The sequence below is a fragment of the Microcebus murinus genome, chromosome 9 (assembly GCF_040939455.1).
Source record: "Microcebus murinus isolate Inina chromosome 9, M.murinus_Inina_mat1.0, whole genome shotgun sequence".
Taxonomy (NCBI): domain Eukaryota; kingdom Metazoa; phylum Chordata; class Mammalia; order Primates; family Cheirogaleidae; genus Microcebus; species Microcebus murinus.
The window spans coordinates 84,654,908-84,680,490 of NC_134112.1; the positions used below are offsets into that span (position 1 = coordinate 84,654,908).

Consider the following 25,583-nt stretch of genomic DNA (forward strand, 5'->3'; position numbering starts at 1 on the left):
CGAAATTATCTTGATTTAAGTGTGAGCTTGAAGTGATTCTCAGGGACCTCCTTTGCCAACTCTTAAGAAGAGAGTTGTTCTGTAACTTTTTCTTGTCCCAGAGTAACAAATAAGGTGATGGGGTAAGTGACTTTGGGACACTTCTTAAAAGAGAACATCTTTCCTAGTGGTCTCTTCTATTGCATTTTGGAGTAGAAACTTAGGTTTTAATGCTCTCTTTGTAGAACACTGATGGGAACTGGAATTGAAGGGACCAAGAGGGGAGGAATAGGAAAGAAATTTCTTCTGAGCTTTTCTATAGCAATTCACAATTCTTACCTTTTTCATAAGGCGTTGAGTATAGTTTAATTTCATCAGGAAAGTGATCGTGAACAGATCTGAGGCCATTTAGAACAAATAAGGCTCTTAATCTGACACTATGCATCAGAACCCCTAAGTATATGAAGAACTTTGAACTTGAAATTCTACTTCTAGAATTTTATGTTAAGGAAAGAATTAGGAATTTTAATTATTGTGTGTTCAAAAACATGTACACAAGGTTATTTATCACAGTAAGATCTATGAAAGTGAAAAAAATGGCAATGACTTAAACGTAGGGAATTAGTTTAAGTCACTGTGGTATATTTGTATTTATATATTATGGAGTAATATGAACACTGAAAGTCATGATATTTAGGGATGGTCAGATGTTCTCAATATATCGCCAACTGAAAAAGCATGTTTAAAAATAACTATTTGGGGGGAGTGGGAGGGAGTGGATGCTGGGAGCTCCTTGGTGGGTACGACGTGTGCTGTTTCAGTGACGGGTTCACTGAAGGCCCTGACGTCACCACAGTGCAATACATCAGTGCAGCAGAATTGCACTTGTACCCCATGTATAAGAAACAAATGGAAAATAATAACCTTTTTAATAAAAACTTTTCACGTTAGAGTGATTGGAAGGAGTCAGGCTAAAATATTACGTATTATTACATCAGATGAGTGAGAATATGGTTGGTCTTTTTCTTTTGTGATTTTCTGTATCTTTCAAGTTTTCTTGGTTGACCATGTGTTACTTCTGTAATTTGGAAGTAAAATAAAGTTTTAGGAAAAAAAAAAAAGTACCATTCTGGGCCTTACCTTTGTTTTAATCTTGAAAATAGGAGTAGGACCCCAGTCTTTACAATATTTAAAGGTCTCTTACAATAGAAAGTTCTTAGATTTCATCTCTCAGATACTGTCATTCTGTTAGGCTTTGGCTGATCGAATATCTTAGAAGACCTGGGTGCCCCTACTTTAGGAAGAATAAAAAAAAGAAGATGCCTTTTGCTTTAATATAATATGGGAATTATTTGTGGTAGAATGCCCTGATGTCTAAGAAAAAATACCCCAAAAAACAAAATAAGTGTGATCCTAAAGAAATCTCAAGAATAGTTTAATAAAATTGTATGCTTTTAGAGCAAGTCTGTATTTTATGGCCATATGGGTGTGAGATCTTTCGTGAAGCTAGAAGTCCCATTTGATCTCTTTTGAGTTTTGTTTTCTAAGACAGATTTGAAGATACTTTAAAGAAGAAATTCACAAGTGAAGGGACTTTTCTTTGAAGGTACTTTATCTTACAGGCCCCCCTCTCCTTTCATTCACTTATCAATAACTTCATCTCATTTGCCTTATCCTGTAAATTCCATTATCTCCCTGGCAGTCTATTGCATTAAGCCCTTAGTACCTAATATCGCCTCATTTACATTGACACATGCTTGACCTCAGCCCTTCTCCTCTTTTTGTTAATGCACCAACGAGCACTGATATCTCTCTGGAGCATTATCATTTGGCTGTTAGCTCAACTAATAACAACCCTTCATTTGAGCCGGTGAAGGTTTATTAAATAAAAACATGCAATAACCTGGCCGTAATGAAGGAAGAATGGAGGTAGGCAGCATCCTGTTTTTAATGGTGAGAGCACGCTGAGTCTGCTTAATAGGGATTGGGTTTCCTCGGGGAAATGGGGCACCTGGATGGGTCTGATCAATGTTGTGTTATCAGGCTGATTTAAGAATGGGCATTTTTGATTGCCTGATTTGGTCTCTGTTGATGAGCATATAGGCTGAGAGTGAGGGAGGACAAAGTGTTCTTGTTTCTTGCACTTGGCCTTGCCCTTTGGTAGTGCCAAAGCTGAGCCACAGGGAGCCAAAACTTCTAAGTCTTTTTCAGTGAAGCTGGGATCAGGGACTATTTTCCCATAGATCCACGAAGACCCCCCCCCCAAAAAAAAAAAAAACTTTCACTATAGCCTTGACCCTTGAATGGGTTCCCTTTATTCTCCCTTGCATGTCCCATTCTTTTATTCCCCCCTGACCAGCATTGTTGCATGAGGACAAGTCTAGCCCCTGTGGTGGCTGGTGTCAAGCTGTAAACAAAAATACAATGGATGATGTTATCATGTTTATATTTAAATATGGGTTCACTTGCATGCACTTTTATGTCACACAAGTGAATATGATATTATATTCTACAAATAAAATTGTTCCTAGTTTATCTGATGCAGTTAAATACATAAGGTTCCATAAAGGCCACAATATTCTACAGAGTGCTATGATGTCCCATGTGCACCAAAGCTTTCAGACCTGCTTCTAAAACTGTTACTTTGAACCTAACAGTTGAAATATGAAATAGCCAATATGTGATCATTTTTGAGCTGTCTAAACAGTATTTTCATGTGGTTCAAATGAATACTTGAAAGGTGCTGTGTGTGTGTGTGTTTTGTTTTTGTTTTAATCTGCATTCACTTTGTCTTAAGCACTTTCTGATAAAGATCAAAACTTCTGCTTTGGGAAAGAAGGCGAGTGAATGATCTTGGATTCTTGGTTTGTGTGGTAAACGCCTTTCCTGCTTGCTTAGAGGTGGGCCTGAATCATTCTGTGCCCACCTCCCAGAGGCTTCTTGTGCCCACCTGGGACTCCCTGAGCTTGGAGGTGGACGCTTATGGGGAGGAGTGCCGTGTTGGGGATCTGGGCCTGAAGCCACTGGAGGTTGCCTTTAAGCAGTTGAGGGGCAGGGCGGCAGCAAGTGGGTGACCTGGGCTCTAAGTAAATCTAGGGCTCTGAGGGGTGTTTCTTTGGTTTTTCATAGCCAAAGTTGTTTTGGTGTCCTTAGTTAGATGAGACTGTTCACACGTTTGTTTACCTTGTAACTTCTTATGTACATGTGGGGGGGGGGTGGTCGATGTCAATTTTCTGGAGTAGCCTGATTTCATATCTTTTTATTGCTTCTGTAAGTTGGGCCGTGGCAACATTTTCAAAATGGTTTGCTTTCTTTAGGGAATCCGTTGCCAACATAAGCATTTTTATTAACTAGTGGGTGGCTTAGTTATCAGGTTGGTTTTGTATTTAGTTATACGTTTTTCTTCTTTTTTTGGTTTGGATCTTATTTCTCTTTAGAAACAGTTACTCCTGTCATTTTAACGTTGTGTGTCTTGCCCATCCCAACTAAAAAAATAAAAAGATCATAGTTTCTTTTACAGCATTTCTTCAGTGAAGCAGCCGCCGAGAATGGCCAACTTTAGTGTTCCTCCAAAATGTGTCCCTTGGTTCATGTCAGAGCACAAAGAGCACAAAACTAGATTTTTTTTTTAATCTAATAAACTCGAGTGAGACTGGCTGAAGATGAGCACTCAACTATGAAATAATAATTTGCTATATTTTACATTAAAATGAAATTGAGAAATAGGTATTTGGGAAAGAAAACTTAAGGGTATAATAGTTCTTAATTACAAAGATTTTCCTGTATTGTAGACTTACATCTCAACTCAAGGCAAAAATTTTTAAATTCTTGATTAAATATATTTTAACTCTATGTTTGACCTGTTTTTTGAGTTATAGAAATATTTTTTAGAATTTTTGTTTTCTTATATGGATAGGTTTCTCAGCAAAACATGGTGTCCTGTTCAATATCATGTAATAAAATGTTTTGAATATGTTTATCTTCATAAAGGAAATATTTTGTTTTCAACTCTAAAACAGATTCTGTTATCTATATGACCAGTTTCCAACTGTGTTGACTAGAACATTGATATTCTATTAGACGGTAATAGGTGTTCTTTGAAAAACTTCCCTGCTAGTAGTATCTTTTTTCTTCCAAAATTTATTTTTTAAAAAATATATGTAAGAAAAATTCCAAATATAGTTAGTCGACTCTAATAACTATGTAGTATTCTAACTTTAAGAAATGGTAAGGCATACCTGATTATTCTAGGAAGTCCTATTAGAGATCATTTGGGGCATAAATGCATGGTGTTTGATCTGTGAGTAGATGAATATAAAACATTTATCAATTCACTGCACTGTGCATGTTGTCTATTTAGTCTTTCATCTACTATGGCTTGTCCTGTAAGTATATATTTATAGGACATTATATTAACATTTGTGAACCTGATTGGGAACCTGATTTTGATAAATTATTATAGCAACTAACCTGTGAGACTGTTTTGTTGCTATCCACTTTAATCCAATGACATCTCTTAAATTCTTGTTGATGTTTCATCAGTGTGTTATTTAAAAAGTACCATCTTCATTAAATTTGGAAAACAGTGAAATAACTTTTTAAATGACCCCTTCCCATACCTTAAAAATGTCTTTTATCATTAGTTATGCACATTTGTAAATATAAATGGTTATTTAATGATTTCTACTAAATTCCAAGTGTCAGTAAATACCTGGAAACCAGACCTCCCAGTACATCAGATTGACTGTCATTGGTGGTCTGCTGGGTTGACTGCTGCCTCATCAGCTTTTCCTTTTTGTCTAAACTTTATGGTACAAGCTACTTAAAACCATGTAAGTTGAATGTCAGATTTCTAAACTGATACTCTAGAGATCAAATGTTGCATTTGATTAACCATTTTCTTTACATTGATCAGAGTACCACTTTGTATGGTAGAGCAGGGAAAGACAGTGGCTTTGCCTAGCTTCTATTATTATAGCTTTATAATTAGACTGTTAATAATTGAAAGCCAGAAAATAAAACATAGTGTTTTCTTATAGAAATGAGATACTATTGTTTCTCTTTTGTGTTAAGGTTTTCAAATCTTTGAAGTTCTTAGACTACTCTTAATTATGTATATTTTAATTGTCCTTGTGTTTTAGATCAAGGAAACTTATGCAGAAAATTTGTCATTTAAATGGTTATAATGTTTCAATGAAAGGGATGATACTTACTGAAATGCTGCATGTTGGGAATACCCTCTGAGATTTCTTTATTCACAGAATAAATAGGTACTGAATTAAAAGTAATTTCACTGAGCACTCAGTATGTGCCAGGCACTGCATTAAGTGTTTTACCTGAGTTTTAAATTTTAATTTAATTAGGTGGCTTTGAAAGTTGACAGTGTTATATAATTTTGTATTTGGAGCATGAGTTATTTGGGTTAAAAATCTTCATGCAAATTCCTCCAAACAAATCAAGTGTGGATGTGCAGTGGGTGGTTTTTAAGCTTAAATATCTCAGCTGGATTTAATTACCTTAAGGGATAAGGCTACATGATGGGCCAGTGGTTTACCAAATTATTTTTCATTTCTGGATCCCGGTGTCACTGAAGGTTAATGCATCCTCTTTTCTCTGCTAGAGAACCGAGTTAAAATCCATTTTAGGGCATGAGTGTAAATGAATGTTTTGTTGTTTTTCCTCCTTGGGGACACTTCGGTCATTTTGTGAGGCTTTTTCCATTTGGAATTGCTGGCAGCATGCACTGGGCCCAGGGGCTCAGTAGTAGGGGCAGTTGCAAGTCAGCATGAAAATGAACCGGCAGGCTTCAGAGGGCAGAGCTGGCCCAGGGCTTGTCACTCTTCCATTCCTTGATTCTTTCTCAGTTAACTTAAGGAAACTTATTTGCTACTGACATTTGATTATAGCACATCACAAAACAAGTGCTGTGTTTGTGGGTTAGCCGTTGCATTTTCCCTACCATTTCAGGCTGTTTTTGTATGTGGTAGCGACAAAGCTTTCTGTAATCACTGTCCACAAACTCCTGTCTATGAGATGAGAGTTAGACTGCTGTGGACCTGTGCTCAACATTTTTGATCACCAGTGTGTCTCATGGCTTTCGTTATCTATTGCTTTTGTGTAAATGCTTTATGTTATAGAAGCATGTTTTTATCCACACCTACATTTAAGGGTTTTACCCTGAAGAATTAGTTATTACCTTTATCTGTATCTATAAGGCATATTTAGAAGTATTATATAACCTAAGCAGGGAATAGTCATAGCACATTGATCCTTCAGGGAGCTCACTTGTGCTCTTTTCCCTCTAAGTTCAGCTTGCAGTCATATCTCTCTCTCTCTCTCTCTCTCTCTCTCTCTCTCTCTCTCTCTCTCTCTCTCTCTCTCTCTCTCTCTCTCTCTCTCTCTCTCTTTGCATTCTTCATGATTTACTCTACCTTCCTTTTTTTTCCTCCTAAGAAATAATACCTAGAGTATGCTCTTCACTTCAAGTTTTTTCTTTAAAAAATAGACAAGATCGTTATACATACAGACACATAAGTATAACTTTGTATACATGAATAAATGGGATCATATCATACATGCTGGGGTTGTTTCCTTTGCAGTTACCACTTTGAGTTTCAAAGTGAGTTGCTCCAGGTTTCCTGAATCTTTCATCTTCTCCATTTATTTTAAGCATTCCTACACCAATTTGATTCAGCCTATTAATTTTGGTGTTTAAGTCTCCCAAAGCACTTTGTACCAGGAGTATCTTACCTGGTGTATTTTGTCTTCCATTCACCATTCATATCCTATTTCTTCTGTCATACTGGATCAGGCCAAGGAGAGGTCATGACTTCTCTTTTCCACTTGTAGCATTCATGTAAAATGCATTTACCTCTTTGTGTATGTGTGTATGAGAAAGAAGTGAGAGAGCACCTGACTCTATTTAGACATACATGTGACTCAGGGTAACCAAGCTCTGACTCATGATTGCGGGAAGAGTAAGTTATTATTAAAACATTCATAAGGTATGTTTTAGTTAGTCTTAGTTTTAAAAGGCTTACTTTGATTAAAGATTGATTTAAATCATGAATACATGGGATTCTTATGAGAATATGAATGGCATAATCATTAAATTGGGGAGGTCTCTACATGTGTCCATTGACAAGCAGTGTGTGTGAGAATGAATGGTGTGTACAGCTTTGTTGTGCTGCTTTATATGCTGTTATGTTTATCTTTGTCAAGATGACTTTGTCATTTTAGATGATAAACCCTTGAAGGGCAGGACAAGGCCTAGCCACATTATTCTCTATCAAGTCTTATAAATGCTGATAAGGTTCTCATAAACTCCCTTTTGATAATACCTTTTAAAAAAGAGTCTTTTTATAATATTGCTAAGTTATGTAGTTGCACTTAATTGGTTTTTGTTTTTTTCTCTTTTCAGGTGTCAGCAGTTGAGTCTTTGGAGGGTCCCCTGCTGCAGGTGGAAGGACTAAGTGACCTCAGGCTGGAGCTTCACAGCAAGAAGATGAACCTGCACTTGGTTCTCATAGACGAGCTGCACCGGCACCTGTACATCAAGTCCACCAGCCGGGTTGTGCAGCGGAACAAGGAAAAAGGGAAAATGAGGTTGGTCAAAGAGGCTCTTTGCTACAGCATCCTGTGGCAATGTAATATCATAAGGAATATTCTTCGTTTTCCAGAATGTTGTAGTTTATTTTACTTTTCCTTTAATGTACTTTCTCTGAAACTTGAGGATGGTTTTATAATAGCAAATACTGCATGTTCTGAGAGGTTGACATTCAAAGTTTGTTCATTCATTCATTGTACATTTACTGTGGTACTCTGCCATGAGGATATATAACAAACATTGACTGTGGGCCTCTTATTTTCTGGATCAGAGACACTCTGGTATATCTCAGAAGGAAGTGGAAAAATCCTTAAATTGATCAGTGAAGTCAGCCTAATTGAGAAACACAGATGTACCAGCTGAAGTTATGAGATTCTTTGTTACTTAGGGTTATGTTCAGCTTTAGGCAATCCTTTTTCTGGAATAGTTCAGGAAAGGTTCAGAGAGAATGCTTTTCTTTTATCCCTCGGTTGGTTGTAGCATAGTCCCATATTTAAAGGCACTGGGTGGGCTCAGGAAATTCATTAGGTTAGTGTAGACCTGATGGGAGTAAGACTAGATCTTAAGATAGTAGAATATTTGCATTAATATACATCAGATAACTGTGCATGGTGCGTGTTCTTCCATCACTCCTTTAAAATAGCTGCAAGATCTTTTCAGAGGGTATTTTAGCACTATCTACTGAAATACACATGTTCATGCTTTTTCATCCAGCTATAGACAAGAAGAGCACTGGGAGCAGTGCATGCTGGGAATGAAGTCTTTCAAGTCTTTCCTGTTTGAACAAAAAATGCCAACTTTGTGTGTGATGCTTTAGTTTAGTCAGAGACCCTGACAGAGAAAGGGAAGTTTCTACCTCTTTTCAGTAGATGGGCACTAGAACTTCTGCCAGGCATACAAATTGAGCTGGGGACTTACCTGAGGCTTAACTTCAAGAAGACCAGCTCTGAAAAGGGGCACTGTCAGTACCTCAGGAGAGAGTAATGTGGTGGGTAGAGCGAGTGCTAAGGAATTTCCTTCCATATTGCCGGGTGGCAAATAGCAGGTGTGAATAGGTTTCTTCCCATGTGAGGATAAATAACACAACAAAATCACTGTGAGTCCTGTGAAAATATCCCATAGCATAAGGGGAAAGGAGCATTACCTTGAGGTCTCAGAGGAAGAATGTTTATTTGGAAAAAATTTTTATAAAGCAAATGAGAAAAATTTAGGAGACTTAAGCTTGAGGTTTCTCAAAAGCTACAAGAAACATAGTATAGTAGAGTATTGTTCAAAACAGTCTCTCCTTCCCCCTCCACTTTAGTGGGAGAAGTATATTTCCTACCCTTTGGTTTCTGGGCGTTTGTTTTTGCTGTGACTAGAACATGAGACGCAAGCAGAGGCTTCATATGCGCTTGCGCTGGTGGGTGTGACCTCTTGTGCCTCTGCCATTGCCTTGCTGGCGTTGATTCCTGGAGGAGTGGGAGGGACATGTGGCACTGCCCCACGATCAGCAAGCCTGCCCAGCCCAGATCAGCCAATCCCCAAAGTATATGCTTATTTTTGGACATTATGGAGATTTTGTGGTTGTATACAGCAAGCATATAGCTTCTGTGAAACAATACTGGGGAGTTACGAGAATGGAACAGGGAGAGATGCTAACAGAACTAACTATAAAACATGAATAAGATGTGAGCAAAGCCAAAATGAAGGAGGGAAATTTAGGTCCTTATTTAAAACATTGGAGAGAAGGACTGAATCAGCGATCCGCAGGGAAAACTTTTCTCATCACGAAGAGGAAAAGGACAAGATGATGAAAGGAAGACGATGAAACATGAAAGATGGGGAGCAGCAGTCAATCCAGTGATTTCAGGGATTCCAGAGAATGACACTAAAATGATAGTGTTATGGGCTGAATTGTGTTCACTCTAAAATCCTTATGTTGAATTCCTCATCCCGAGTATCTCAGAACATTGGCTGTATTTGGAGATAGGGTCTTTCAGGAGGTAATTAAGTTGAAGTGAGTCATTAAGGTGGGCCCTAATCCAACAGAACTGGTGTCTTTATTATAAAAAGAGGTCATTTGGCAAATACTTGGAGGGAAGACCACGTGTAGACATGGGTAGAAGATGGCCATCTGCAAGCAAAGGAGACAGGCCTCCGAACAAACCAGCGCCACCCACACCTTGATCTCACACTTCCAGCCTTCAGAATTTCGAAAAATACCTATCTATAAGCCAACTGGTCTGTGGTACTTTGTCATGGCAGCCAAGTGAACTAATACAGACAGGAATGAAAACAACAGAGCGTAAATAAACTAACCTACTTACAGAAAAAAAAAAAAGACCTTGGTCTGCAAATCAAAATGATGTAAGGTATGATTAATTTAATATAACCTTATTCATAGATATAATCTAGAAATGTTTAGGGATATCAAAAACAATTCTATTAGGAAGAAAAATTATGTTATTTGCCATGATAGAGTTAATTATTTGCCCACCCAATACCCATTCTCCCCTTCATTTTTAATACAACTCTCATTTTGTTCCTGGAGGCCATTGGCCCACCTAAGAGGCTGTATTTCCCGTCTTCCTGTGTACCTAGAGGTGACTAGTGACTTCTGCTTGCAAACTGTTGAATGGTGGTGTCATAGGAAAATTTTTCAGGGGTACCAACTAGACTGGTATGCTCCCTCTTTTACCCTTCACCAACCTTTCTTTATGTGCTCTCTGAGTCTTGGATTGGTGCCCTTAGCCATCTTAGCCATGGGGTGATCTTGAGGGTAGATGCCACATCCTATGTTCCTTGATGATGCGGAGCCTCTCTTCTGGCCTTTGATGGGGTACCTCTTTTATGTAAGAGGAAAGGAAACCTTTGTTTTACTCAGACCACTGTTATTTGGGTCTTCTGTTTTGTACGGTTCAACTTAGTTTAGATACACAAAAGTCCGGATCATCAGGGTTTGCTGAACACTAACTACCAGAAGACAGTGGAGCAGAATTACAGAGTGTTGGATGGAGAAGAGTAGGGATCAAAGATTTCTGTGCACAGCCAAGTGGGCATTGATTTGCATAGGCAACAGAGAGACACTCTCTAGTAAGAAATTACAGCAAAAAATAAACCTCAGTGTTCTTTTTCTGAGAAAAATACTCAAAGGTGACCTGTAAGATGTAAGTCAAAATCACATCTTGAGAACAGTGGAGCTGTAGATAATTTGAAACAACTTCAAGAACCACACACCATTCTCACTATATGAATTTGTGTATATGTAAGTAACTGACAAGTGTATTTTTATAAGATAGAAAGTGTGAGCTAAAAACTATTGTTGAAAAAGAAGGGCTACGTATGTAGTCAAGGAATACTGTGTAATAAACAGGATTTATTTCCCCCTTTACTAAGTTAGTATAGAGACTGGGAAATTTGGATAGGTAGAAGATAGAAAGGAATGCTGAATTCTTAAGATGAATCAGACAATTGTTTTGTTTTGGACTTTAATGTTAGAGGAAAATATGTTTAATTTTGTGTTTTTATTAATCTAGATATATATTTAAATATTTCTAATTTTAAAACTCACTAGAGAAGGCAGAATCAAATAAAACATCTCTATTACAAAGGATGATATATCCATGGAGGATACACTCCAAGACTCCTTATCCATGGGGGATATATTCCAAGACTCTCAGTGGGTGCCTGAAACCGTGGATAGTATGGAACCCTTTACCTACCTGTACAGTAAGTCCTCACTTAATGTCATTGGTAGGTTCTTTTGAAACTGTAAATGACCTACAGAAGGTCCTTCAATAACATCATGTTGTTCAAAGTCATCCCTTGATGAGAAAAAAAAAAATTTGCTTTCATTATATGCCAGGGTTCTTGATTGCAAATATTAGAAATCAGTTCTGGTAACTAAAACAGGAAAGGAATTTATTGGAAAGTGATCAGGTAGTTCACAGAATCTATGGGAAGTCTGTATAATCAGGCTCTAAAACCCAGTAGGAACCAAGGGAGATTAAGCAGCTGAACACACAATCTTAGATAAGCCACAGGAAGGGTCTGGTTGGGTTGCTATCCCTGCTGGAACCATGCCTATAATGGCTGGATTTTAAACTCTCCTGTAAATGATCTCTAAATGTCCCTGCATCTTTCCTTCATCTCTTCAAGATTCAGAGTCCTGGGTGGAAGCATCCTGTTTGCTGAGCCTGGGTCGTGTCTGGCCTCCTTCAGCTTCCATAGTAGGAAGTAGGGCTCTCTTTTTGCTTTGACTCAGACAGTGGAGATTCCTTCCAAATGCAAAGACCGTTCAGATGGTTGGTAACCAGAAGCAAACACACACTGCACAACAAATTTCTACTGCAGAGAAAACAAAGGAAATCACTTGGAGGCACAGACATATAAAGAAGACCAGATGTTTTTGAATTAGAAAATAGATAATCAGTAGAATTCACAAAAGAAAGATATATGCCTACATGAAAAAAAAATTTTTTTTTAAAGAAAAGAAACAAATAGTGAGACCGTGTATATTCTTAGCTCATAAAGATGTCAGTTCTAGTTAAATTCCAGGTGAAATATTTAAATAGGAGAATGTGTGGAGGCTTTCACAAGCATGTCAGAAGTCATAAAAATATTAAATGATTTAGCATTTAAAAACTAAAAACTTACCTTTAGTAAAATGGAGTCAAAAGATAAAATAGACCCTGAGAAAATATTAATATAATACATATATGAAGCTTTAATATTTAAAGTATGAAAATATTTGTAAGATTAATAATAGAAAAGGGATATAGACAGGTCATTCATAGATTTAAAAAATGTAAATGGCTAACAAACATAGGCAGATTGTGCAATGTTATGAGTAGCCATAGAAATACAAATTTTGAAAAATTAAATGCAGTGTTTTTGATCATAAAATTACCAAAATTAAAGATATCGATAGCATGCTGTGCTGGTAAGGTTAGGGGGAAATGAGTAGCTTTCTCCTGGTGGTGGAATAACTAGTATATCTTTTCAGAAAATTAAAAAATTGCTTATTCTTTGACCAGGAGATTTCATTTCTTGGTGCACATCTTATAAAAATAGTACCCGTTCATAAAAATATATGTAACAGGATATTAATTGCAACATTATTGGTGAAGACAACAGCAAAATATATGTAACTTGAATGTTCATCAAGAGGAGTATGGTATATCTATACTGTGTTTCTAGAACTTAAAAAGAAATGAGAATAACCTCTATGTGCTACTATGGAAAGATTCCTAAGATGTATTGTTGAGTCCAAAAAGCAAGTTGAAAAACAGCATATATAGTGTGAACCTATTTGTGAAAGATTGAAAAGATAGAAATTAACTGTGTCTTTTAGATATAAATATTTGTATGTGTGTAGAAAATTTCTGAACAGATAATGTCAAAACATTGATGACAGGAGTTACCTGTGGGAAATGGAAGTGTGGGGTGGGGAATAAGAAAGAAGGAATTCCTTTGTTCCCTGTGTTCATCGCGATCATGTATTACTTTAATAATACAGTTATTGATGATGCTTTTGAAGATTTTTTTCCTAATGAAATGGGAACATGTTTAGGTTATGCTGTTGAAGGGAAAAACTAGAATTCAAAACTTTACACGGGATGATCACAGAATGTTGAAAAAAGATCATGTGTGCCTCTTTTGGTGTGTTTGAGTGTGTATATGTACAGGGGTCCGGGTGTGTGTGAATGGACAGACTGAGACTCCTTTCTGTAAAATGTTTTAAAAGACATTACACCCAAATGATGTCAATGGATTATTTTTATCTTCTTTATATATTCAAAAAAGAACTTATATCTTTATAATCAGACAACATCAATAAGAAGTTATTTAAAAATAATCTTTTTATTTATTGCATGCATCATGGGTTAATACTCAATTTGATCTTGCTGCTTTGGACGTTCTTGGACATCTAGCTTGCAGAGGAGAAAATTTGATGTAAAGAATGTTCTTGACCTCATTAATTATTTGCTCCCTAATCGTTTCATCTTTTAAAGATTTTTTTTTCTGTTTGCATGCTTGTTTTTTGTTAATGACTTTCAGTTCTTTACTTTCTTTTTCCTCTTTGCTTAGATTTTTAATTTTTAGCTCCCCTTTATTTTCTATTACTATGTCTTTACCCTTGGTCTGTCATTTGAAACCATGACTCTTTTTTGCTTTTATACCCTCTAAATCATAAATTATTCTTTCTGTATGTTCAGCCAGCCCTTAGAACTGTAGAGAATTACTATGCCAGCCATTCCTGTTTCATTATACAGTTAAATTTTCTTACTAAGGGCATATTATCTTTGACAGATATTTCTCAGCTCAGTTTGATTTAACAAACTTTTATGAGCCCTTGCTCTTTGACAGGTACTGTACCAGCTGTTCTGGTTAGAGAAGTGAATACATCAGTTACTACATTTACAATTTAAAGTTCAGCACCTCTGTCAGTTTTTAGTTTGACAATAAAATCAGCCAAAAGAGCTGCAGCTATAAATTTTGGACATAGCTGGACACATTTATTGCTAAGTGAAGGAACAGAAATATGTTCTAATTAAAAAGCAAATGTTTAATAAGCTGTCAGCACTTCTAACCCTTCTTGTTATAAAAAACCCCCCAACAAACAAACAAATAAAAAAACCCAAAAAACCCAAAACTGTTTTCATGTGCTGAAATTTTGAAATCAAACACATTTAGAAACATAGTCTTACTGGTTGGATGGCTGGTTAACAGTTAGAAGAAAATCCTTGGGTTTCTGGTGGCAGTGGTTTTGGCTTGTTTTTGGTATAGTTTAATTTGCTTTATGGTTTTCCCGTCCTCCACCATGTTGTCATCAAATAGCAAAACACATTCAGTCACAATATACAATTGGTATTTAATTTGGGGGACTATCTTTTTTTTTTTTTTTGAGACAGTCTCTTGCTCCATGCCCGGGCTAGAGTGTTGTGGTGTCAGCCTAGCTCACAGCAACCTCAAACTCCTGGGCTCAAGCAATCCTCATGCCTCAGCCTCCCGAGTAGCTGGGATTACAGGTGCTCGCCACCATGCCTGGCTAATTTTTTGTTTCTATTTTTAGTTGCCCGGCTAATTGTTTCTATTTTTAGTAGAGACGGGGTCTGATTCTTGTTCAGGCTGGTCTTGAACTCCTGAGCTCAAACAATCTACCCTCCTTGGCCTCCCAGAGTGCTAGGATTACAGGGGTGAGCCACTGCGCCTGGCATATTTTAGGGATTTGGTGTACATCAGCTGTCTTTTGATCTTAACTATGAATGATTCTGAATGGATTTAAAAGGAAAATTTGTAATCATGTATTTAAAAAGAAAAATAACTATCAGTATTCCTTAAAAAAAAAAGCCAGGTCAGAGAATTCATATCAATTACAAACTTCAAAAGAACAGTTTAATTTTTTATTTTATTTTTTGTTTTCAAAAATACTTTCGCTGAGTGATTTTAAACCCTTTGAAGTTTTTAATTAATTAATATCTCTGATACATTGTGAGAAGAGGCCTTTTTCTCTCTCCTGAGATGCAAGCTGAGGTCCCTCCTATTGAAATGTGTTATTGTATAATAGCACCTGTCTCTCGCTGAGCTTCATGTCTGCAGTCACTAAATGAGTGGGTGTACTCCCTTTTCTCTGGAACTTTTGAGACCAAGTCCTTTCAGAAAAGAACAAGAGAAAAACTAAAGTCATTTCCAGAGTTACTTGCCTTTGGGTTAGTGTTCACAAAGGAGAAAATTGAAGTGTAAGGAAAAATCTCAGAGAGAGAGATGAGTGTATGAAAATAGCTTTGCAGTGAATTGACTTTCTAAAAGTTTATTGATGGAGTTTGAGGGCCCTTCTAGCTCTGGTAATAAAAGTGGCAGGTTACGTTTTTCAAAGTTGAAAAGACAAGCCATTTATCACCCTATATTTAGCCAAGATATGCTTTTAGGTTAAAACTGAGACAATAATTGAAGGTTTTCATCTAGAGTGAATCATATGCACATCTATGTTTAAAAAGGTGTGTACTATTATAGATACATATATATATACACACACACATACATGTTGGTGTGCACACACATAAGTAATAATTGCTGGTTTATTATTAGGCTTGGCAGGCAGTATTCCAGCTATATACCTGAATTTGCCTACTGTTAATAACTGATACCTTTATTTATCTGTGTTTTAAATATAATCCTCTACTTTGTTATAGAAATATCCAAATATTTACAAAATGCATTATATATTTTTCCTGTCATTTAAAGGAAAAATATATATTTTTCCTGTCATTGAAATTTACTTTTTCTTAATTACTCAGTAGTAGAACTATAAAACTCAGTGATTATTCTCAAGTTTCTTTGGGCACATGTATCCAGGGCCTAGGGAGGTCTGGGGAGCCAGTTTTCTAACTGTGGGTAAAATGCAGGTAAAAGAGGATGAGGGAGTTTAGAGGGAAAAATGAGAATACAAAAGTAGTCATAACAGCTGAAAGAATGGATAAATCTGTGATCCAATTGATTTTATAAGTAGATAAATGCCATTATGACAGATCACTGGATTTGAAGACTCTTGGATTTTCTCAAGATAGTTTAGGCAATTTGGAACTTATGGCTTTATATTGGTAGAAAAGAGTTCTTGGAAATACGCCAGTTCAATTCCTGGTAAATGCTATTTCTGTTATTTTAATATCTTATGCTTCACTAGAATTTCACATTAGTCTGCAAGTGATTTGTAACAATTGGAAATATACTAAGTTTGGTTCGGCTCGTATCTTAGTCATACTTGCACCCTCAGCACTGAGCACCGTGCCAAGCACATAACAGATGCTCAAGAATTGTGAGTAATGATTTCCCCTTTCCCTGTAATGAGTGAAAAGAGAAAAAGTTAATGACATGATGATCCTCAAGGCCCAGGGCAATGGTTCACACGTTATTAGCACATATTAACAAAATAATAATACCTTAAATGATAATTTTGCTATTTAACAGAGTTTGTTTTTTTAAAGTTTTCTGAAAGAATGTGCTTGTTTTTTATTAGTTAAAAATACACACATACCTAACACTTTGGTTCTAAAAAGAGTGTGAGAAGGGAGATGGGGACGTATCATTATGGGGGCAGGGCAGACGTTATTCACAATTGCACTCATCCTTCCGTCTCATTTGGAGAAGTCCTTCCTATGAGTCTGGTCTCTTCCTTGCTCTAACTTTGAGATCACTGCCCTGGGTAGCCACTGCTCCTGATCATGTATTTTAGGACTGGAAAGACATGAGAATTATGTCTTTGACATCTCTACCTTTGACTTAGAGAAGCATTGCCTGCATTCTTGCACTTACAGATGCTTGGAAATGAGAATCACCTTGAAAATTTGTTTTTTGTAGTTCTTGTGTCATTTAAAATTAAGGTGTTTATTTTGGAGACTCTAAAGTTAATCATTAAGATGAAGGGCTAGGCTTTTTTGGAAAAGGTGAAATGGATAATCAGATTTTGAGTTAACCTATTTGAGATTCCTTAAATCATGCTTTAGTGTAGTGCTTCCCAACTTGATGAACTTTGAAACTCTTTTCAAGAAAACTAAATGTAGTGAACTCCCAGAATATGTCAAAAACTTCAGCTTGAAAAACACAAGTTAAACAAGGGTTTAACTACTGTTAAACCATCATTCACTTATGACATGGTATCATTTGATCTTTCGTTGCTGATAAATTAATCTTTAATACAGATACAAAGAAGGATAGTGAAATTGCTTGGCATAAATTTTGTTGTAAGGTGGTCATCCAGATGATCTAGAACATACACAAATTTCTTAAACATGACATTGATATGAAAAGACAAAATAAAGATTTATGTGCTTGGAACCCTTAGAATATATCTTTATACCCTAGTCTGTGACAGTCACCTCTTTAATGGAAATATACTTGGGAGCTGTTTAAAGTCACAGTGGAAAGAGGGCTCATGACAGAAGAAAAATTGTAAGGGCTGGGCATGTCGTGGGACTTCAACTGGTTTTGGAAAAAGTGGTAACTACTATTGCTGTTTTCCTTCAGCTCCCTTGTGAAGGATGCTTCTCCTGTTCCTCTGATTGATGTAACAAACCTCCCTACTCCTAGAAAATTCCTCGATACCTCTCAATATTCTATTGCTGGAAGTTCAAGTGGTAAGTATTCAAATGTTCCTAGGCCAAGACCTGGGGAAGCCTCTGGGGGCTGGGCTTAGAGGGCCTGACATGAGAGGCTGTGATGAGCCCTTTGCAACCTTCAGAGCAAGTAAGATACACAATCTTTGATTGGGCCTGTCGCATTACCAGGGCTGAAAACTGGCAGCTGAACCTGGCCTGCCTGCTGTATCCAGCTGTTGGTGTGTTTTATTTGACCGATACTGTTTTTCTAGAGTTTGCGTGTTTTTTGATAGAGTGTGTTTTCCTTTTTGCTGTAACCTGTATTAGCTTTTACTCACCTGTTTCATGGATTACATTGTATGTCTGGTCCTAGGCAGGTTTTGAGTGTGTGACCTCTGTCCTATGTCCTGATTCCCTTTTCATCTTCCAGTGGCTGCTCTGCTCCCAAATGTACCTGCATCCACGTATGCAAATACACTCATACATGTAACACACTTTGATGATGTGTCTACAAATGAATTGTTTCTTTGCTGGGGCTCTCTAATGTCCTGTTGAACAAAACAAAGGAGAAACATTTTGGGATATATTTAAGACATTTTGGGATATATGTATTTGGGATACATTATGGGTTGGGGGTGTGAGGATGTACTTTGAGTCTGCATGCAAAGATTTAAGGGAATCTTGTAGAGTGGCTCAGACTTGCCCCTTCAGAAAATTCAGCTCAGCTGGGTTTAGAGAACTTCTGGGCCTTTGCAGAGAGTTTCTCTGCCATTGCAGCTTTGGGTTGGGGGAGAAGAGGGGCTGGATGTCTTTTGTGGGATGCCTTTCAAGTGCCTTTGTGTGGCAGCCACAGTCTGCAGTGCCTTCTAAAGAAATGGTAATGCTTATTACTGTCTTATCAGATAAAATTTAGTTCTTATGGTTCTTTCTTTAGTTCTATAGAGCTCGAAAGAATAAAAAGGTAGAAAAATAATTTGGATTCAATCAATACATTTCATGTAACTAATTAAAAGTATTTCTTTTGAGAGCCTAACGATATTGTTGCTGAGCATATTTCATTACCCTTACAATGTCATTTAATTAAATTATTTTAGGGTTGTTTAGGGTTGGGATCTTGAAGTTTGTTACTTTTACAGTAGGAAAGTATAGGATTTTATAATAGATTTTTTCCTTTGTCAGTTTACTTAGTAACTGATCTTTTTAAAAAATCCAAAACACTTATTTTTATTATGATACTTTACAAAGGTTTGTGTTCAAGCCTCTTCTTGGAGTTAGAAAAGGTTTTGTTCTTTCCCTCTTTCTGATGTAGTGTTGCTTTTGAGTTTTGACAGTGCTCTTGAGCTATTATAGAGTGTGGAATTATGAAAGAGAGAATATGCTTTTGATTTATATTTTATCCCTGCCTTTTGTAGACATTACCAATTGTTACATATTTGCATTTTTATAAATGTGCATCACCACTGCTTAGCCTGGTTCTATTAATTTACGTAAACGTTGCCGATTCAATGGCGAAGTAAAATAAAAATTTTAATTATTTATAATGAAATGAGAGGGTAGGCTTTGCACATGAAAAGTATTGTGTAAATATCAAACAAACTGAAAATGCCAATTATGGTAAATTTCAGTAGAAACTAATTTGCTACATCTATTATTTTTAATAAGACAGGTCTTACTTTTTGATGGGCAGTTTTTCTGTCAGGTCCTGGAGTTTGAGTTTATCTCTTAGTAGAGTTTGTGTTTATCTCTTAGTGGAGTTTGTAATGACACTTTGACTTTGGCATTATTAGGAACAACTTAAAGAACCACATGGTAGTTTTGTGGACCTGGGACCATTATGGAGACTGCTTATAGAGATGTGTACAAATCTTTCTTTTTAGATGGGTTCATGTCCTTGACTGTTTTGAAGACTATTGATCTTGTGATTTTTTTTTCCTGTGGGTGACTGAAAAAGAAGGTAGTTAAAATATTATTGATTAAAATCAATAATAGCAGAGGTTAAGATGTATTTAGTGCCTCCTACATGTGAAGCAGTGTTTTAAGTGCTTTACATGAATTAACTAATTTAGTCCTTCAGCAATCTTATGAGATGGGTACTATTGTTAGCCCCGTTTTACAGATGAGAAAAGTGAGGCATAGGGAGGTTAATGTTTGCTCTAAGTTTACACAGCTAACAAATAGCTATGGTTTCAACTCACAAGCTAGGTTCCAGAATATGCTCCTCCAACCACTTGGTTGTGCTGAAAACAAGCTCTAGGTATCCTTTGTATTAATTTTCTATTCGCACAAACTTAGTGGCTTAAATAACATAAATTCATTATTTTATAGTTTTGTAGGTCAGAGGTCTAATTGGTCAGAGTCTTATTGGACTAAAATCAAGGTGTTGGCAGGGCTGTGTTCCTCTTTGGAGCTCTAGGGCAGGAGTCCTCAAACTACGGGCCACATGCCGCGCCTAGGACATTTATGCGGCCCGCGGGGTGTTTTTGTGCTGCTGCCTGTTCTGCTTAGCAGCTGACTCGTCCCTGGCCCACAGTGCGCACTCTCCAATGGTCTGAGGGACAGTGAACTGGCCCCCTGTTTAAAAAGTTTGAGGACCCCTGCTCTAGGGGAACATCTGTTTTCTTGCCTTTTTTGGCTCCTAGACGCTGCCACTCTCCTTGGCTCAAAACCAGCAACAGTGGGTCACATCCTTCTCACGGCGTATCTCCCTGTCTCTTCTGCCTCCTCCTCCTCCTCCTTTTAAGGACTCGTGTGATTAGATTATTTCCACCTGGATAGTGCAGGCTACTCTCCCCATCTCAAGGTCCTTAACCTTAATCACATCTGCACTCTGCTTTGCCATGGAAGGGGATGTAGCCACAGGTTCTGGGGATCAGGACGTGGATATCTTTGGGGAACCATTATTCTGCTTACCACACTAGGCACTGCGTATTTTCTGACTTGAGTTAGCTTTAGGAGCCAAGCATAAAAAATTTGACTTTCTTCAAATTATGTAGTATGAGGTCTTTTTAAGTTATTGCAAGTCTAGTCTTTAGGACTATATTCATCTGCATCACATTATTAAAGGGAATTGTGTAAATGAGGAAGATGTAAATTATTCAGAGAGCTGTACAAAATGTTACTAAGTAGGTATAAAAGTATGAAGCTGATGAAATATACTATAATAAAGGATGGAAATTTTGTCTTATTCTTAATAATGAACTGTAAGTTCTAAGAGTCTACTTGTGAACTGCTCTGCAAGTCAGCCCAGGGAATTTAACATAGGCTCTTAAAGCTCCCCTCACACCTTGTGAAACAGTAAGATTGAAGGTGTAATCCTTTAGAATTGACGCTTTTATAGAGGAAGTTCCAGTAGTGAATTTCTGGGTAGAATGGATCTCCCACTGGGGTGTCATCAGTTAAGGTGGGAGGTGATTTCTGAGAACTTTCAGGTTATTATTAATTAAATGAGAATATTGATTGCTAGCAAATGAGTTTTTCACATGTCCTATTTAGAGGTAGAGTTGTGGGTAACTTTTCTATGGGAGATTTTCTATCATAGTTTATGTGTTATAGCTTGCAAAATACATTACCTCACTTAACTGATAAAACAGTCCTATGAGGTATTAATAGTTATGGCAGGTACTGTCATTACAATAATTATATTTATATCCATTATATTTAAGTTTATGATCAAATATTTAAGGTATCATAAAAGGTATATAGAATTATATATACATATGCATCATCTAATTTAAAAATAAAACATTTACTTACAAAATGCGAAGTCAAGGCTCAGATTTGCAAAAGCAAGTAACCCATTAACAGAAAAATGATTGGCATCCACTTAGCTTTTCTACCTATTAAAGAAGAAAAGAAACAGTATAATGAAGAACTAAGAAAATAATTGGCAATTCACAGAAGAGACCATGTCCGTGGAAAGAGTGGCATTTATCTGACAGAGATTAAGTATCCAGAATATATAAAGAACCCCTATAAATCAATAAAACAAGCTAATAGAATAACAGGCAAAAATACGAATAGGCAATTTGTATAAAGAAAAACCCATGCTCATAAATCTCTGAAAAACTACTTATAACTCTAGTTAATCAGGTATTATTTTAAAAATCATTTTCCAGATATGCAAATTGGATGCAGGGAGGTCGAGGTGGTTGGACCAGGTTCAACCACGATGGCAGCTGTTGGAGCCTGGCCTCATGCTGTTCCCACTCCAAATATGTAGGGAATATCTTTTGTAAGCCTTTCTCTTATGCTCTCATCAGTCATAGTATTTTGTAATGTACAGAGAAACTAATGTCTAATTTAGATGTAGTAATTCAGCTATAACTTAGGTAGAAGGATGGGAGAAGTGTGGAGAAAAGCCAATAATTGTAGTAAAATGTTGGTTTAAGCTTTTGGACTCCCAGTATGTCTTTTCATTTGGCAAACTGCCTTTGGAACATTTTGACTGAGCAATTACTCCCAGGCTATACAGGCATTTCATTTGTGGCTTCTTTATTCATTTTATTCATGCTCCTGCTGGGATTGCTGTGATTATGGCTGTAATGAAACTGGACTTCTTACTTCTTTTCTTTTTGGTACAAGCATAGGTTAAGCAATAAAACTTAGAACACAAATTAATTGATTTTTTTTTTTTTTTTGCTGCTGTTGTCCTGATGTGCATTTTGTTTCATAATGTCTTGCTCTGAGACTTGATATATCTTAAGAATTTGGGGTCTGATTTTTAAAGCGTTCTCTCTACATGGGTTGGAACACTACTTCTTAATGTAAGAAGAGATGAAATTTCTCCTCTTAGAGTTCCCATATCTAGAATAGTGAAGATCTGATTCTCCATAATATGATACCTTTTAAGTTACTTCCGCCCTTAGGTCAGGACCTGCTTTGGCATTTTATATCACCTATTTCCTAAAAGTCCTTGCATTTGCTCTTATTAAAAATCTTCGTTGATGTCTGTTACTGATTGTAAGTACAGTTGAAGAATATACACAAAGGAGACTGAATAGTAGAATTAATAGTTCAAGTATTTCTAAACATAAAATTAAAGGAAGGCCAGGGTTTATTGTTTAAGTATTTAAAAAATATTATAAATATGTATCATAAAATATGAACATTGCATTCATATTTCAGAGATCAATATATCCATAACCTCATGTACATCCCACTAGGTTAATAAATCTTAATATTTTTCCATATTTGTTTAAGATCTTCTTTTTTTGAAAAATTAAATTAAAACGTTATAGGTCAATTGAAGCTCCTTATGATTACATGAGTTCTTACTCAGTTCATTTCCTCTCTCTTCTATGCCAGAGGTAATTATTACTTTGAGATTGTTCTGTATCTTTTTCCTGAATGATTTCATATGTTCTCTCTATCTATGTCTGGGTGTATAGCACTTTTGTAAATATAGAAACAATATATTTAATTTATATGTTGATGTATATATATTTATATATAAATAGTACATTTATATATTCAAAGTATATTATTTTGCCTATTTTAAGGCTTAAGTAAATTGTGTAATGCAATATGTGAGTTTTTCACTCAACAATGTATTTTTAAATCTTTTTCACGGGAAACTATAGCTATAGTTTATTAATTTTAACTATGGTATTTCATTATATAATAGATCACAATTTATCCATTCCCCTCTAGAATATAAGGTATAGGTTGTTTGCAGTTTCTCATTTTTATGAACCTTACAGCAATAGATATTCTTGTGCATGTTCTTGTAGGACAGTTTCCCATCCACTGCTTTTTTGGGAATGGGCATTGATATCTAAGATACCAGACCCTTCAGCCTTTGCGGTAGTCAGTTGGGGATGTAGCCTGTTATGCTGTCTAAGTACTATTGTTTTCCATTTGTGCCATGGTTCCCAAAAGGTGGGGAAGCCTGACTCTTAGGATGCACATGTGTATATGTATAGGAATGCTGTGCATTTTAGATTTTGTATTGTCAAATTGTTGTTTAAAATGATTATACCAACATAGATTCCTCTAAGCAGTGCATGAGCTTTTGTTTCTCTACTTCCTTGCCCTTTCTATTGGTTTTATTAGACTCTAATTTTTGCAAATTTGTTTATTTTTTTATAGTTTTTTTTTTAATTTTAGTTTAGTTTGAGTTTCTCTGGTTTCTGGTGTTGCTGAGCATGTTTCTATGTATATGGACCTCTTAGGTCTTATTTGTAAATTGTCTGTTGTTTGTACAGTTTTTATTGTGCCATTTCTTTTCCCTGTTAATATGGAAGGAAATTAAATGGGTGGTAAGTATTTTTCTGTAAATGGGTTGTTTGCAAATATCTTCCAGTTATAGCTTATCTTTATGTCTTTTATTATACAAATGTTTTAGAATTTATTTTAATGTATTAATAGATTCATTAACATTTTCCTGTACAATTTGTATTTCTTCTGCCTTAAGAAATCCTTTTCTATTATGATTTTTTAAAAAAAATTTGCCTGTGCTTTCTTAATATTTTATAGGTTTGCATTTTAAATGTGGCTCTCTTAAGCTATTTGGAATTTATGTTTTTATTTATTTTATCAGGAACAGAATTTTGTTTTCTTACGCATAACCAATTATTCCAGCAGTTACTAATAGTCCATTCTTCCTCCACTGACTTTAGAAATGTTTTTACATAGACTTTTTATTTTAGAATAGTTTTCAATTGACAGAAAAGTTACAAATACAGTACAAAGAAACCCACTAATTTTTAATGTCACTCTATCATGTTTTCTTATTATGTGAGTTTTTATAGTCGTTTGTTCCACTGAACTATTATGTATCTCAGCACTAATACCACACTGTTTTATTATGTATAGCTTTATGATTTATTTTGATACCTCCCAGAGGAAGTATTCCCATTTTGCTCATCTTCAAAATTATCTAGGCTATGCTTGGCCCTTTACTTCATATACCTTTTAGAGTGAGGATGTAAAGTTCCATTAATAACCCCATTGGGATTTTGATTGGAATTTCATCTAATTTATAGAATTAGAATTAATATCTTTTTGATTCTTTCTGTCTACGAACTTGAAATAACCTCTCTATTTAATTCTTTAGATTCATAAATGTCTTATTCATCTTTTATTAGCTGTATTACTGAGTACTTTATATTTTTTGTTGTTACAATGAGTGATTTTTTTCTGTTATATTTTCACTTTTGTTATACTTCTGGAAAGCTTAATATTTTCATATTGATCCTGTATCTAGCCATTTTTTTGAATTATTTAAAGTTTCTAGAACAGAAACTTTTCAAAAGAAGACAGACTAATAGCCAACAAACATATGAAAAAATGCTCAACATCTCTAAGCATCAGGGAAATGCAAGTCAAAACCATAATGAGATATCACTTAACTCCAGTGAGAATAGCTTTTACCAAAAAGTCCCAAAGCAATAGATGTTGGTGTGGATGCAGAGAGATAGGAACACTCATACACCGCTGGTGGGACTGCAAAATAGTACATCTTCTGTGGAAAGTAATATGGAGATACCTCAAAGAGCTTAAAGTGGAACTACCATTTGATCCAGCAGTCCTGTTACTGGGCATCTACCCAAAGGAAAAAAAGGCATTCTATAAAAAAGACATCTGCACTAGAATGTTTATAGCAGCACAGTTCACAATTACAAAGATGTGGAAACAACCCAAGTGCCCATCAATACATGAGAGGATTAATAAAATGTGGCATATGTATATCATGGAGTTCTACTCAGCCACAAAAAACAATGATGATCTAGTACCTCTTGTATTATCTTGGATAGAGCTGGAGCCCATTCTACTAAGTATCACAAGAATGGAATAACAAACACCACATGTACTCACCATCAAATTGGTATTAACTGATCAACACTTATGTGTGCATATAGTAGTATCATTCATTGGGTATCGCGCAGGTTGGGGGGGAGGAGATGGGTATATTCACACCT

General features: G+C 36.1%; 1 protein-coding gene across 1 annotated transcript in view; it reads left to right on the plus strand.

Annotated features, from left to right (window-relative positions):
• The window catches only part of EXOC4 (exocyst complex component 4), a 737,569-nt gene that overhangs the window by 40,891 nt on the left and 671,095 nt on the right, over nt 1–25,583 (plus strand). The window contains exons 4-5 of the mRNA XM_012739746.3: nt 7,400–7,584; nt 17,594–17,703. Coding sequence (XP_012595200.1) covers nt 7,400–7,584; nt 17,594–17,703 — 295 coding nt within the window. The remainder of the gene's footprint in view (nt 1–7,399; nt 7,585–17,593; nt 17,704–25,583) is intronic.